This window comes from Onychomys torridus, chromosome 10 (assembly GCF_903995425.1).
Source record: "Onychomys torridus chromosome 10, mOncTor1.1, whole genome shotgun sequence".
Classification (NCBI taxonomy): Eukaryota; Metazoa; Chordata; class Mammalia; order Rodentia; family Cricetidae; genus Onychomys; species Onychomys torridus.
Window position 1 is genome coordinate 55,603,488 of NC_050452.1, and position 14,067 is coordinate 55,617,554.

General features: G+C 39.6%; 1 protein-coding gene across 2 annotated transcripts in view; it reads right to left on the bottom strand.

Moving 5' to 3' along the window:
- Tbc1d19 (TBC1 domain family member 19) overlaps positions 1 to 14,067 on the bottom strand; it is a 116,764-nt gene that overhangs the window by 67,251 nt on the left and 35,446 nt on the right. For both annotated transcript variants that reach the window (XM_036200962.1, XM_036200963.1), the window contains 7 exons: positions 13,599 to 13,673; positions 12,143 to 12,206; positions 10,651 to 10,697; positions 10,199 to 10,309; positions 6,326 to 6,398; positions 4,376 to 4,414; positions 2,775 to 2,887 (listed from right to left, as the gene is read on the bottom strand). In XM_036200962.1, the coding sequence (XP_036056855.1) occupies positions 2,775 to 2,887; positions 4,376 to 4,414; positions 6,326 to 6,398; positions 10,199 to 10,309; positions 10,651 to 10,697; positions 12,143 to 12,206; positions 13,599 to 13,673 (522 nt within the window). The remainder of the gene's footprint in view (positions 1 to 2,774; positions 2,888 to 4,375; positions 4,415 to 6,325; positions 6,399 to 10,198; positions 10,310 to 10,650; positions 10,698 to 12,142; positions 12,207 to 13,598; positions 13,674 to 14,067) is intronic.

Below are 14,067 nucleotides of genomic sequence, written 5' to 3' on the forward strand. Positions count from 1 at the left end.
TACTGAGCCATCTCTCTAATCCCAAGACTATTTTATAAATCATGATTTAGGCAAGAGCTCAGATAAATTTCTTGAAAGATGAGGAAAGCTACCCTAGTCTAGAATTACCATTGTGCAATGTGTTTTCTTGTAATGCAGATTGTCATATACATTACAGTCCATCACTTACTCAAATTATATTACTCAATAGTAAACTAAAGGTAGTGTTATTTTCCACACCATTTTAAATTCCTCAAGATTTAAAAACATTTACTAAACCAGTCTGAAGGCTCTCGGCTGCCTCAGAGCCGTAAGAAAGGAAGAGGTAACTATTGATGGCCCTCCAAGAAGCCCTACTCTCCCATGAAAATAGAAAAAGGCAAATTAAAGAAAAAGGTAAATAAAAGGAAGACCTAGATTATTCCGAGGACAAAATAATCAAAAGTATTAAGTACAGCATCTACAAGAATTAAAGTATGTTCCCTGCTCCTTGGCAACTTATGTAGGGCATTTGCTGCTATGTAGTGGGGATAGATACTAGACTATGGCAGATTGAGTAATTTATTAGATAATTATTTAATTAATTTACTAATTATTAGTTAATGTAAGTCATTAATGAAATTCAGGACAGCACAGACTTTCGTTTAAGATGCAGCTTTGAAAGGAAAGAGAAACTGGGAGAGAGCTAGAAAAGACACAGAATCTGCAATCTGCTTTTGTTCTTAGGACAGAGAGGATGTGAACTCAAGCCTGCAGGGAGGGCCATGCCAAGGGACGGATGCACCGAGACACAACTCATTTCTGAAGTAGAGTTTGCTCATGACACTTGAACGACACTCCCTAAGAAAGAGTGTGGTGGCCATGAGGATAGTCATACTAATTCTCCATGAACATGTCTGTCACTAGACGTCTCAAACATTAAGTAAGTTGGGGTTTGCAGTGATATCTCAGCACTTAGGAGCATTGACTACTCTTCCAGAGGACTCTGGATCAACCCCCAGGCTATAAACTCCAGCCAGGGGATCCAGTGCTTTCTTTCGGCCTCAGAGGGCACTGCACGTGTGTGGTGCACAGACATACATGCAGACAAAACACCCATTCACACACACACAATTTTAAAAATAATAAAAAGCTTTTCATTAAATTAGGATCCAGTAATTCAACACATATTTCTTGGTCACCTTTTATGTGCTAGGTATGTTTTGTTCTTGTTTTTTGCCACAACACTCAGAACAGACAGCACTCAGTAAATGTTTATCGATTAACTAGTGAAAAAGTTCTAATGTCAGTGTGGGAGCCAGGCAGGCTTTCTGGAGAAAAGGACATAATAGACTTGGAGTACCACAACCTGTAATAGGGGAGATTTTGTCTGTCTGTCTGTTTGTTTGGTATATGGGACATATGGAAAGATCAGAGGGAAATAAGGTGTTCTAAGGAATCTTAAAGAAGAGGTTTAAAATGTTTTAAGCAACCCGGGCATTGGTGGTGCACGCCTTTAATCCCAGCACTCGGGAGGCAGAGCCAGGCAGATCTTTGTGAGTTCGAGGCCAGCCTGGTCTCCAAAGCGAGTTAAAAAAAAAAAAAAATGTTTTAAGCAAAAGGGCGGTGGTGGCACATGTCTTTAATCCTACCACTAGGGAGGCAGAGGCAGACGGATCTCTGAGTTTGTGTCCAATCTGGTCTACAGAGGGAGTTCCAGGACAGCCAGGGCCAGGGCTACACAGAGAAAATGTCTGGAAAAACTAAAATGGGTAGAAGCGGGGGTCAGAAACAGCAGATGTTAATATTAGAGAAAAGATGTTTGAAAGCATTTGTAGGGAACAAGGCTACATGCAGGAAACCAGACCGTTTGAATCCAGGCACAAGAAGATAATATTTTGAAATGGAATGGTAGAAACATATACAGAGAGAAATACATGAATTTCAAACATATGGAGGAACTGAGTCAAGAGGGAATTAGAGATGAAGATGATGTGAGATTCGGGTAGAAAGAAGAGAATGTCACCGGCCTTTCATTCCATGACAGTGGAATAAAACAAACGAAGACTTCAGGAGGAACTGAGACATCCTGAACTCGAGGTGCTTTGGAGACGTTCATGTGCATCAGTGCACTGGGCAGCCCTGTCTGAACCTCAAGAAAGAGACCTGACAGATCGTCACCCGGAGACAACTGTAGGGGAGCTGGAGGAGCTAAGGAGGGTTACTACGTGTACAAATGAGAAGAGACAGACCACCAAAAGCTTAAAACTCATATGGTCAGGGCCAGAGCACCCCCCAGGAAGTCTGAAGTACTGGGCTTAGTGCCCAGCACCCCAACACCACACCACTAGAAAGCCTTATAGAAGTGTTGTTCATCAGTGAGCAAATACAGAAAAGCTTTTGTTTTTTAGTTAGCAAACTTGATATTAAGCATGTTTAAAATATGAACAAGATTCACTAAATACATTTTGTGTGTATTAATGAGCATATACAAACAATCCTTTAAAACATATCACTTATTTTGTTGAAAAACAAAAAATCAAAGTTAAATAATTTTCTATTGAATGTACTATATTAACTAACAGGAATTCAAAGTATTATGTTCAAAGTCTTTGTGCTAAAAGAAAATTAAATATCTCATTAATTTTAATTTAGAATAGCTTTCATTTACTGAAAACATTCAAAGGTAGTACAATGAGTTAAACCAAACTTCTAAAGAATAGACTCAGAAGAGTAAAATTTGAATGTTCTACTTATGTGCCTAAACTTTCAACAAACTTAACAACTCAAATTTGATGCCTCTGTTTGTGTCTTACCTCGGGTTGACTGGAGATATTCAAAATGAGCGCCCAGAGTTCAGCTCTCAGTGCCGTGGGACTTCCTTGTCGGATGTACTGCTGGGCAGCAGCACTGTCCTGCTGCCCTAGAACTGTCAAATGCATGGGAGAACCCTGTTAGAAAATTCACAATGCCAGGAGCGTCTCAGACAGCTTTATTATAACTCTTCTGGGAAGCAAAACTTCAGCCTGCTCTATCTTTTTCTTCCTTCACTCTCTGGGTTTTGAGATGGCCCTACTACAGACCAAAAGTTTCACGGCTCAATCTCCCTTAGCTCCTCCTCGGCCAATCAAAGCCTTCAGGGTTGAAACCTTTAGATCACTGTGCTTTCCCACAAATCCACAACTACCACTGAGACTGGGGTCTGGCCACTATGACCATGCAGAGCCTCATCTTCAGAACCTGTAATTTTCATAAATGTATGCTACCAAGTCATGGAGCATCTGCTATTTGGAAGCAGCACCATCCATGCAGTATCCTGTCTGAGAATAATGTAAGAATGTTAAGACACCCATTCTACCAAATGATTTCTTAGCTTTGAAAAATTTATAAAAAGGTCAGATTGGAAAAGAAATGCAAAACAGACTAATAAATTTTCGACAAAATTATCACTAAGCACCCATATAAAAAATCAGTATAGTATCATTATGCTTTCATTTTTATTTTCTTTAATTAAAATATGAACTATTCAACCTGAAAATAAAAAGCCCACAAAATAAAAGCAAACAAACAAAATATGAGACCACTATGCATCCAATGTTTCTCTAACAGCATCATTTTCTTGTTTCCTTTTAAAGGGAAGAGGAAATTTTCTACTAAATGAAAAAGACATGATGAAAAGAGACACAGAGAGCATAATAATTTTAAAAGAACATTCTTTATCTGAATGTTTAATGAAAGAGGCCAAACCTACAAAAGAACTCTTTGAATTTAAAATGACTTTGAAAAGCTGAAGCAGGGACATTGGTACATGACAATAATTGTCATAGATGGTTCAGTCTGACACACAGCCTTCTTACCTCAAAGACAGTAAAGGATTTATAAAAACAAGAAAAAGAGTGCCCAAAGGATGGGCAGTTCTTCCCCAGGATATGGAGACCTGCTACGCTTATTAAGCCTTATCATTGTGAGCTGTCAGCAGGATTTAAGAGCTCCATCCTCTCCTGATGCAGGAGCATGCCCTCATTAGTGCTAATGAGAGGTGTGTGGGTGCATTAAAGAGGAAGCTGCCTCCTTGATTGTGAGATGAAATTCTGCTGGAGAGTGCTCGCCTCTCATGTGGCTGACGAGTGTGGGTCTGCATTTCCTGTTCAGGGAGCCCACTGTGTGCTTAATTTCCCAAGACAGCGAAAACCCTGCATTTGCTTCTAAATAAAGATTCCCGTTAGATTACCTGCTCGGTTAAATATTATGACTCTCTGGTGCTTCATTTTACAGAGAATAAATTTCAACTGAGACTATTTCATAGGAAGCCTTACCTAGAAAACTCACTCTCTCTCTCTCTCTCTCTCTCTCTCTCTCTCTCTCTCTCTCTTTATTTCTTTTATTTATAGATTTTAATAAATGTGACTACACTTACCTTTTTGCCCAATACGCACATGCTCATTTTCAAAAAGTTCTAAAAATGTTAAGAGAAAATAAAATTATTAGACACAAACATGATCAACTTAATTTAGAGTAAGAAACATTTCCCCCCAGTACTGATACATAATTATTTTTAAAGTTGGATAACTATGCAGAAAACATAAGAATATATTTGTTTGTGTATTAATTTGTCTGTTTATTTAATTGAGACAGATTCTGACTGCCCAGGCTGGTCTTCCGCACTAGCAGCCTGGGGAAGCCTCAAGCTCACAACCCTTGTTGACTCAGCCTTCTTTGTTCAAGGCACACACTCCACACTGCCTCTGAGCGCTGGGATAAGCAGCTGAAATGCAGAAAGCCTTTACCTAAGTTGTTAAAAGTCAGTTCATGCATTTAATTGGGGAACAAAAATGGACAAATTAAGTTTTCTTTTGTTAAAACAGAATATATTCTTATACAAAAATATTTCTGTACATCCAGAAAAGATTCCAAGAAAGATTGTTTTTACTATCATTCCAGTGGCTGGAGAGATGGCTCAGGGCTAAGAGCTGTTGCTGCTCACTCAGGAGGACCTGAGACCTGCTCACAGTGCTCATGATGGCTGCTCACAATGCCTGCAAACTCCAGCTCCAAGGGATTTAGTGCATGCTCTGGTTCTGTGGGCACCCTCTCACACACAATCACACAACTGCATAGACACATCCATATAGAAGTACACATTCACACACCACATAAATAATGCAAAATAATTAGTTTTAAAAAAATCAAGAAAAATTTCTTTGAACTAAAAACCCAACCACCTTGCTAACAGCTTCATTTATAAAGTCTTGTTTCCACTCCAGCTGAGCATCAAAGTCTATCTACGCACAGCCTGCCTCTGGTAGGGAGAAGCTCGGCCTCATGAATGCTATGCAAAAGCTTTCACTGGAACAGTTGCTCTTTAAAAACTATCAGTCATAATGCAAACAGACTCATTAACTACGACATATTAAAAAAGACTCTGTTTACAGAAAAAGACAAGAACACCATCCAGGGAGTTTTTTCAAGGTAAGTTTCTGAGTGTATTTGTAATGTGTATGTGGCAGAGGGCTTATATCCAGAATATATAAAGGCAGTCTTACAGAAAGAGGCACTTGACAGACACAAATAAGCCAAGAGTTTGAAAAGGTTCTTTACCAACAATCAACCAACAACAGTATAAAAACCGGGAAACATAAAAAGCTGCTTGACCGTATTAATCATAGGAGAAAATAATTAGAGTGTATATAAAACATGGAGCCATGGCAGTGGAAAAAACAAAAGAAGACTAGCAATTGTAAATGAAAAAACAAATGGAGCAAATGAACTTCTCATACAAAGTTGATGAGAGTGTACGTTGGCATGGTAACTTGAAAACTGGCGATAGCTACTAACATTGTGCATATGCACATGATATGGTAGCTCACTCTCAGGTATGTGCCCTCAGATGGACATCACATCAAATGGCCTGTCAGAGAATATTCACAGCAGCACAACTGATGATAACCAAATGATGAGAATATCTCCAATGGCCATCAACCACAGACAAAACAGACAGCAGTATTTGCATATGGTGGATCACAACACAAAATCGAAACAAATAATTTTTTGTCATAACATTATGTGTCTTATAGACAACAGTTAAGCCAAAGAAACCAGATACAAGTGGGTGCAGTGAATCAATCCAAACAGGCCACACTAGCCCTATGGTGTTTCGAGCAGGATAGCCGTTACTATGGGGATGGCAGAGAGTCTGTCTGTACCTGTGCCCAGGGGGTGTCTAAGCTGTTGTGATATGCTGTTTCTTGATTGGGTTGGAGGTCACACAGTGTGTCCACTTTGTAATCCACTGATCTGCATACAGATGGCTTGTGTGCTTAGAAGCTATCACTTGTCACTAATTAAATGTCGCATGGGAAATACTAACCAGGAGGCACTTGTGTAGAATCATCTATACCCAGTTGGCCTGTATTTAAGCCAAGTTCTACAAAGCATTCTTTCTGAAAAATAACATATGAAGAATTAGCACACATCTCAGACTCTGGTGTATTCAAAAAGGTTACTTTTACCTAAATATTAACAAGTAAAGAAAATCACATGTAAAATGAATCTTTGTTTCATTCAAGTATCAAAAATGAAAGAACAATAATAGACTCTAAACATTAAGGAACAGGATAACCACAGGTGTGTACTGCAGGTAGGGCTATGCACCATTTTCATGTGAAATAAACATGACTAGAAAAGCCATAGCATTTAGAAAAATTAGTAAACATAGTGAGAAAAGAACCGTAAACATACAGTATTTTTCCAGTGCAGGACCTTTGGTAATGCTTTTCTTTCCATCACCTTTTCCTTTCTAAACTTTTTCACTTTGAACACTTTGGTCAGGATGAATGCTGGCACACAGAGCCACTCACTCACGCACATAGTCCTTACCAATTTCATCTAACACCACTTGTAAAATCACCAACATAAACTTCTCTCTGTGTTTTCTATGACTTGACATCCTACTCTGATGATAAGAAGCTAAACCACAAACATCCAAAACAAGTTCAGTTTTGAGCCAAACTGAGCTATTGAGCTAAAATAAGGATGGATTAGAATTATTCATAAGATTTTCTTCTCTTGTCTGGTAATGTCCTAAGACAATAACCACATCTGCATTTTGTAAGCATAGAAAGCCCCATATTAATCATATTTTATTCTACAAGTAATTAAATATTTCTATTAATAGTTGCTTCAGTGCTTTATAATTATTCTGATTGATGAGCCATACTTCACCCTCCTTTAAGATTGATGTTTTTGTTTGTTTGTTTGTTTGTTGAGACAGGATTTCTCTGTGTAGCTTTAGAGCCTGTCTTAGAACTCATTCTGTAGACCAGGCTGGCCTCAAACCCACAGAGATCTGCCTGCCTCTACCTCCTGGATGCTGGGATTAAAGATGCGCACTACCACCACCCAGCATAAAATTGAGTTAATTTTAATTTTCTGTTATGTATGTTAGTGAGTTTCATGATTCTTCCATTTCAACCACTGTCTTCCATGTATTTTATGATTCTTCTTTCACTGAATCATTACTGTTAATCATTATGCATCTCAGTTTAAGTATAGCATTGATCTGGATACTAAAACACAAATCTAAGGCCATTCATTCAACACTTCAATACTAGGTTCTGTAATCAAAATGAAGAGTTTTACTTATGATATGTGAGATCTGGATGTTCATTTCCATATCATTCCTCTGGACTATTTGTCATTCAACATTATTCTCAGATTTCCATCAAAATTGATAGTAGCAAGCCTTTCTTACTACTCCAGGCTGACAAAAGGAACTCTCAATATATTATCTTTTCTCAGCCTTTACCTATACTATACTATACTATACTATACTATACTATACTACACTAATGGTAAAACTGTTCTTTTACTGTCCATCCCCCTACTAACCTGCAGTCCTTTGGAGATGAGGACTGTCTCTTAGTACTAAGCTCTCTAGTACTTATCAAAGCACCTGACCCAGAAAATGCTGAACACCAGTGTCTAGTCCTATCTGGCCGCTCCACAAAATTAGTCACAAGCTCTCTTTAGAGATACTAGATCTCCATTTCAAGAAATGTCCTTGTAACTAGAAGAGTCAGAATCACCCTGAGACAGTGTGAGGATGGCAGGGACTGGTCCTAATGACTACAGATGAGGAGTAACCACACTCCTGCATGCTACAGTACTGACCTGGCATGCAAGATGTGCCTTCCGGTGCAGTAGAGGCAGGCCCGCTATGGGGTAACTAACCACTTTCTGACTGGACTTGAGGCCTACTCCACAAGAGGGACTATCGTGCCTGGTACTATATAATCCTTGTCAAAATCCATGACCGGGAGATCATAGGCCATAGAGTAGAATCTGCAATTGTTATTTTGCCCAACAAATACTATTCTAACCATAGAGAAGGGGACTTTCTAGAAATGGGAATGAAGAGAAAAAATCGAAGGGAAAAGACTCTACCAGGACCCCAAACAGACCAAGATTGGAGCCAGAGCTTGAGACTACCAGGAGAATATATTTTTGATATCAGTGCTGGAACACTGGCATGTCTGTTTTCTGTCTTGTGTTATTCTATAAATCTAAGCTATTGTGGGGTCAAGCTGTGGCCTATTCTCTTCATGTCACCCAAAGTCCAAACCTTAAACATCTACAACCCCTACTAGTGGCCATTCTATAAATTTATATTCATACTCATTCAGTCTCAGTTTTTCTTCCCACCCCCCTCTCCTTTTGGTCTCTCAGTTCATTGCTTCATGCTCTCAAATTGCAGCAGTTTAAATATCTGGGGGTTTTAGGTTCACCACTCAAGTCTGGGAATAAAGCAATAAAATGTGATTGGTAGCTATGCAGTAAAGACTTTCCATACAGTGTGGTGGGCCACTCTGTTAGACAGCCAACTCTGCTTTACATAGGGGTTCTCCAAATCTTCAGCAGCTTTTCTGGTGTTGTAGGGTTGGTAGAGGGTCAGAAAGCACAGCAGCAAAGATAAGAACATCAGTCTCACTATTCCATAGCCTTTCACTTGATCCCTGTGTTAATGACTTCTATCTTCCTACTGTACATTGGAGGTTTCTGAGCTTACAGTTGTTCTGAGTCTGTATCTGGTGAATGTTCCTCTGGGCTCTTATGGGGATGGGGAGAGTCATGTGACTCTGAAGAGTAGGAAGAAGCCCCACATGACAGTCTCCCACAGAAGCTCTAATCTCAGCCCTGTGGGTTGCCATGGCAGGTACTCATGATGTCTCTGATCCTTGAGCCTTCCCAAAGTTCTACAAGGAAAACCATTTGCTTCTTTCATCAGTAATTTCTACTTAGGAAAGAAAAGGCATGCGCAGACGTCAAGAGGGAAAAACAGGAGTGGTAAAAGCAGACAGCAATGAGGGCTTCTTGGAGCAGAAATGAAAAGGAAGTATGAAATCAGAAGTGTCCTCCCAGGGCTCAAGGCCATGGTCAAGACCAACTGTGGTGGACAAAAACAAACAAACAAACAAACAAACAAACAAAAACAAAACAAAACAAAAACCTCCAAAAGGAGCCAGTTTGATCTGGGCTGCGGATGACATCATTACACATGGGAATCAGAACGGAGGCAACGTCCTGCTGCGGGAGCCTTTCAAATGTCCCTCCACAATCATCCCTTCACTGAAAAGATAACATGAGGCCTGCTGCCAAGAGGAAACAGTCAGGATCTAGCACAATGCAGCAGATCACAGAGCGGAAGATGTGGAGCCGACAGACGGTTTTGTGGAATGGGTGACAGAAGGAGTGATAACAACATGGCCCACCATCAGGAAATCTGCTCTCAATTCACTCTGAAAATGAAGGCCTCCCAGAAACAACAGCCTCCAGAGCAAGCACAGTTTCTTCCGGTGTCTCACCATGTTCTGGGCTCCAGGAACGTTGGTTAAATGAAATGACATGCGCTTTCTTAAACATCCTTTTATAAATCTTAGAATTTGTTCCAATCATTTTCACAGCCATGCATTAGACACCTGCGTCCCAGCAAACTCCCTCATAAATATCTGCTCTTTATTGAAATAATGGGCAGAACATTTATAGGCCAATGTGAACTTGCTTTGACTTCTACATGCAAACTTGCTCTTTCTATGTACATATTTCCAGTTAAAAAGATATCACACTAAAAATTTGTTTAAGGCATCCATGACTCTTCTTATAATAGATACATGCTGCACTAAAATGTTTTTCTAGTGGTGATCTTCTAATACACATTAATTTATCCTTCAATGTCTATACTTACCAATTCAGGGATGTCTTTTACTTTCAGAGGAACTTGGATTAAACCCAAATGACTCCTAAAACTAAGAGAGTCACCATTTTCATAATTTGGGTTGCGGAGATTAATTAATACCTTTAAAAATAAACAACAAGCCAGGTTAGTTTTTTGTATAGATTTGTCCTTGCCAAACATGATAATTCTTGTTGCAAAACCATAGGTTAAAAAGCCATTTGCCGGGCAGTGGTGGCACACGCCTTTAATCCCAGCCCAGAGCCAGGTGGATCTCTGTGAGTTTGAGGTCAGCCTGGTCTACAGGGCGAGATCCAGGAAAGGCGCAAAGCTACACAGAGAACCCTGTCTCGAAAAACAAAACAAAAAACAAACAACAACAACAACAACAAAAAGCCATTCAGAGTCATGCACAGTCTTCAATTACACCCATCTTATCTGCATATCTTTCCAACAGAACATACCTCAAGAAAGTCCTTAGGTGCATAAACAGGTCGAAAAAGGCTTAAATCTGGAATGAGTTAAACAAAATTTCAGGTAATATATGAAATGACCAATAAATATTAATGTCACTTTACTGTGTTTCTATAGAGATGGATCACATATGTATTGAGTATTGATTATTTGTTGTACATTTGTGAAACACTGGGAACACAGAAATAAAAACACAATCCTTGACAACCTAAACAACATATTATAGAAGATCTTAAGAGTTTCAAATAAAGATTCTGTATTGAGAATACAAATAATGCATTCTCAGTGAATTCCTCTGCTTGTTGTAAATTTCTCTGATTTCAGGTGCAACATTTCCTATTATAGCATATTGCTTGCCTGATTCCCAGACTAGCTTTAGTAGTGGGGGCCACAAGCTGGGGGCAGCCATGTATGCATCTGTCCATTTAATTATAGGCATCTACAGTATACAGTTGTTACTCATTATATGTTTATAAATCTGGCTGTCTATTAACTTTAAAGTGAGATAAAATACAATTTAAAACACTTTAATTTTTGAAATTTACTTTTCATTAGTCAATCTCCTCAGCATAATTAAACTTACAGAATTTCTACCTTAACTAAAAGACAAGTCTCAGGAATCTATTGAATCTATTTTACTTACTTGTTTGATTTTTTCATTTTCAGTAGCATTTATTAATTGCACAAACTGACGGGCTTCATGATGACATTTCACACATGTGTATAGCATACTCTGATGACTTCAATCCCTATCACCATTCCCCTCCTGTCCCACGCTCTCTAGCTCCAAGTCCCCCTTCCTGGAGGATCTCTCTTGTCTTTTTCTCTTTAATTCTATAAACACAACCAGCCATGTCCACTTAGTGTTGCTCATAAGCATGTTTTTAGGGCTGAACACTTGGCACTGGAGAACTGTGCGGGGCATCCCTAGGGAAGGCTGGTTTCCCTTCTCTCAGCAGACGTTAACTATCTGCAGTCCTTCCTCCAGGAGAGGGCTCTTCACGAGACCTTTCCCCATCCATGCTGGCAAAACAACTGTTACTGTCTTTGATCAGGTCTTGTTTAGGCCACCCTGCCATGTTGTTATCATTTCATGGGCACAGCTTCCCTGTCCTATAGAGAAGACATAATCTCACAGCAGATCTCCTGGTCCTCTGTCTTTTACAACCTCCCCCCAGTTGATAAAGCTATTAACAAACCCCTACCCTGTGGCTCAGGGAACATCACAGAAGAGGGCACAGAAAGGTTACATACTTTCTTATCAAAATGTTTTAAAATGCTATCTGAAAAAAAGGAAAAGTGATGTAATGTTGTCTAAGCAATGGGAAACACAGCCTAAAGTTGGGAGTTCTTGAGCTGCAAACTAGACTCCAACAAAGCAAACCTCCAGGGGTTAGTGGAGACGGATGGTTGCAATGCTCCAAAAGAAGTATTCTGTTATTTCAGTCAGATTAGAAATCTTGCAGGAAATCCTTCACATACCTGGCTCATCGGTTCCCATTTCATTCCATTTATTGAGAAGTTCTTTCTGTTCTCCAACTGGTCTCTAAAATTTGTTTTAAGTAGTTTCAAAATCAATAACTTATTCAAAAGTTTAAGGTACTATAGCATATGATAGACAAATCACACATGGACAACTTCTTTGGAATTACACTTAAATCAACTTTTAAAATGATTGAAACATATCTATTCTCAATGGCTTCGTTGGAACTTGGTGCCAATGAGTCTAAGAAGAGAAGGTAAATGATCAGACTGGCCAGTAACTCCCACAAAGAACTGCCTGCTCCACAGCCACAGCCTACAGTTCCTACTCATCAGCAAGCTCAGAAATGCATGGCAAGAGGATTGGCTGAGGAAAGATGCCTGACTCAGTAGCATGATCTTCTGATGGGAAAGACAGTATCAAATCATACTACACATACAGACAGGTTCTTGTCTAAGTTTTTTCTAGACACTACCCTGGTGGTGCCTTCTCCTTGGCTCTCATCAAAAGTGAATGCTCCTGATCTACTCAACAGTGGAGGTTAACTGGCAGGCAGAGAAAGCAGTGAAGGGAAACTCATTCTCTTCTACTTGTGAGCAGCCATAGTATCCAGAACAGATTCCTGATGATTCTTCTCTCACTTCCTACCTCTCCCACCATTAAGTAAGAACTAGATCTAAATAGACATCCATGTCCACAGAGATACAACAAATTATTCTTTTCATTCCTTATAGTAATACTGGAAGATGTTATCATATTGCCAACTACAAGATTGCAGTCATCATGGCCTTCAGGGAATAGTGCTACTGTGCTCGCTGGCTCAGAATGTACAAAGACTAAATGTCATTAAAATCTTTAAAGTGTACCCACTCTTTACAGTGCAGTGGTTTGAATGAGATGGCATTGGAATCCCGGGCATTGGAATACTTGGTGCCCCACTAGTGGTGCTACTTGTGGAGGTTAAGAGGTGTGGCCTTACTGAACAAATACATCACTGGGGGTGTGCACTTTGTGAGTTCAAAGGTTGCACCATTCCCAACTGGCTCTCTTGTGCTATTGGCTGCTGTGCCATTCACCATGCCTGCCTACTGCCATGCTTCCCCACTGTGGCAGTGAAGGACTCTACCCTTCGGGAGCAGTAAGCACCAAATAAACCGTTCTTTCTACAACTTGCCTTGGCCACACTGTTTTAGCACAACAATAGAAAAGTAACTAAGACAACAGCCAAATGTCCAAGTAGGCTACAGCATCAGTTCATTATAACAATCACGAAAGTATATAAAGTAAGAATATGTATAAGACATAACCAAACAATTGGCACTTACAGTTTACATTTTAAAAAGAACCCGATACACCAGCAAATGAAGACTAACAAGCCTAACAGTTACACAACTTTGTGGTATTTTTCAGTTAACTCACAATATAGGTACTTCAGCAGAAAAATGTTAAATTTACCTTTCGTGCCAATGGGATACTCAGTTCAGTGCACATACTATTTAAACTCTTCAAGATTCTTTTTTCCCAACTTCCCTGAAACAAAAGGAACAATCTATCATTGTTTTTGCTAGCAATACCCACACTAATAAGAAAAACCTGACTATGATTGTCATAGAAATGACGAAGGTGGTTGAGATTGGTATGCTCATTAGTTCACTCAACAAACACCAATTACTTCTCACTCTGAATCGGATACTGCCCATAGTGCCAACATCAACCGTATTGCAGTTTGGATAGTCAGTGTTCTTGGGCCCATATATTAAAGTCTTGGACCCCAGCAGTGTCCAGTTGAGAGGAAAGGGGACTTTTTGAGAACTAGAACCCAGTGCAAAGTCCTTTAAGGCATTGGGAGGGCGTCCTGTGGGGCATTTTGGAGACTGATAGACATACACATGGTGTTTTTTGAGTTTCCACAAGTAGATAAGGG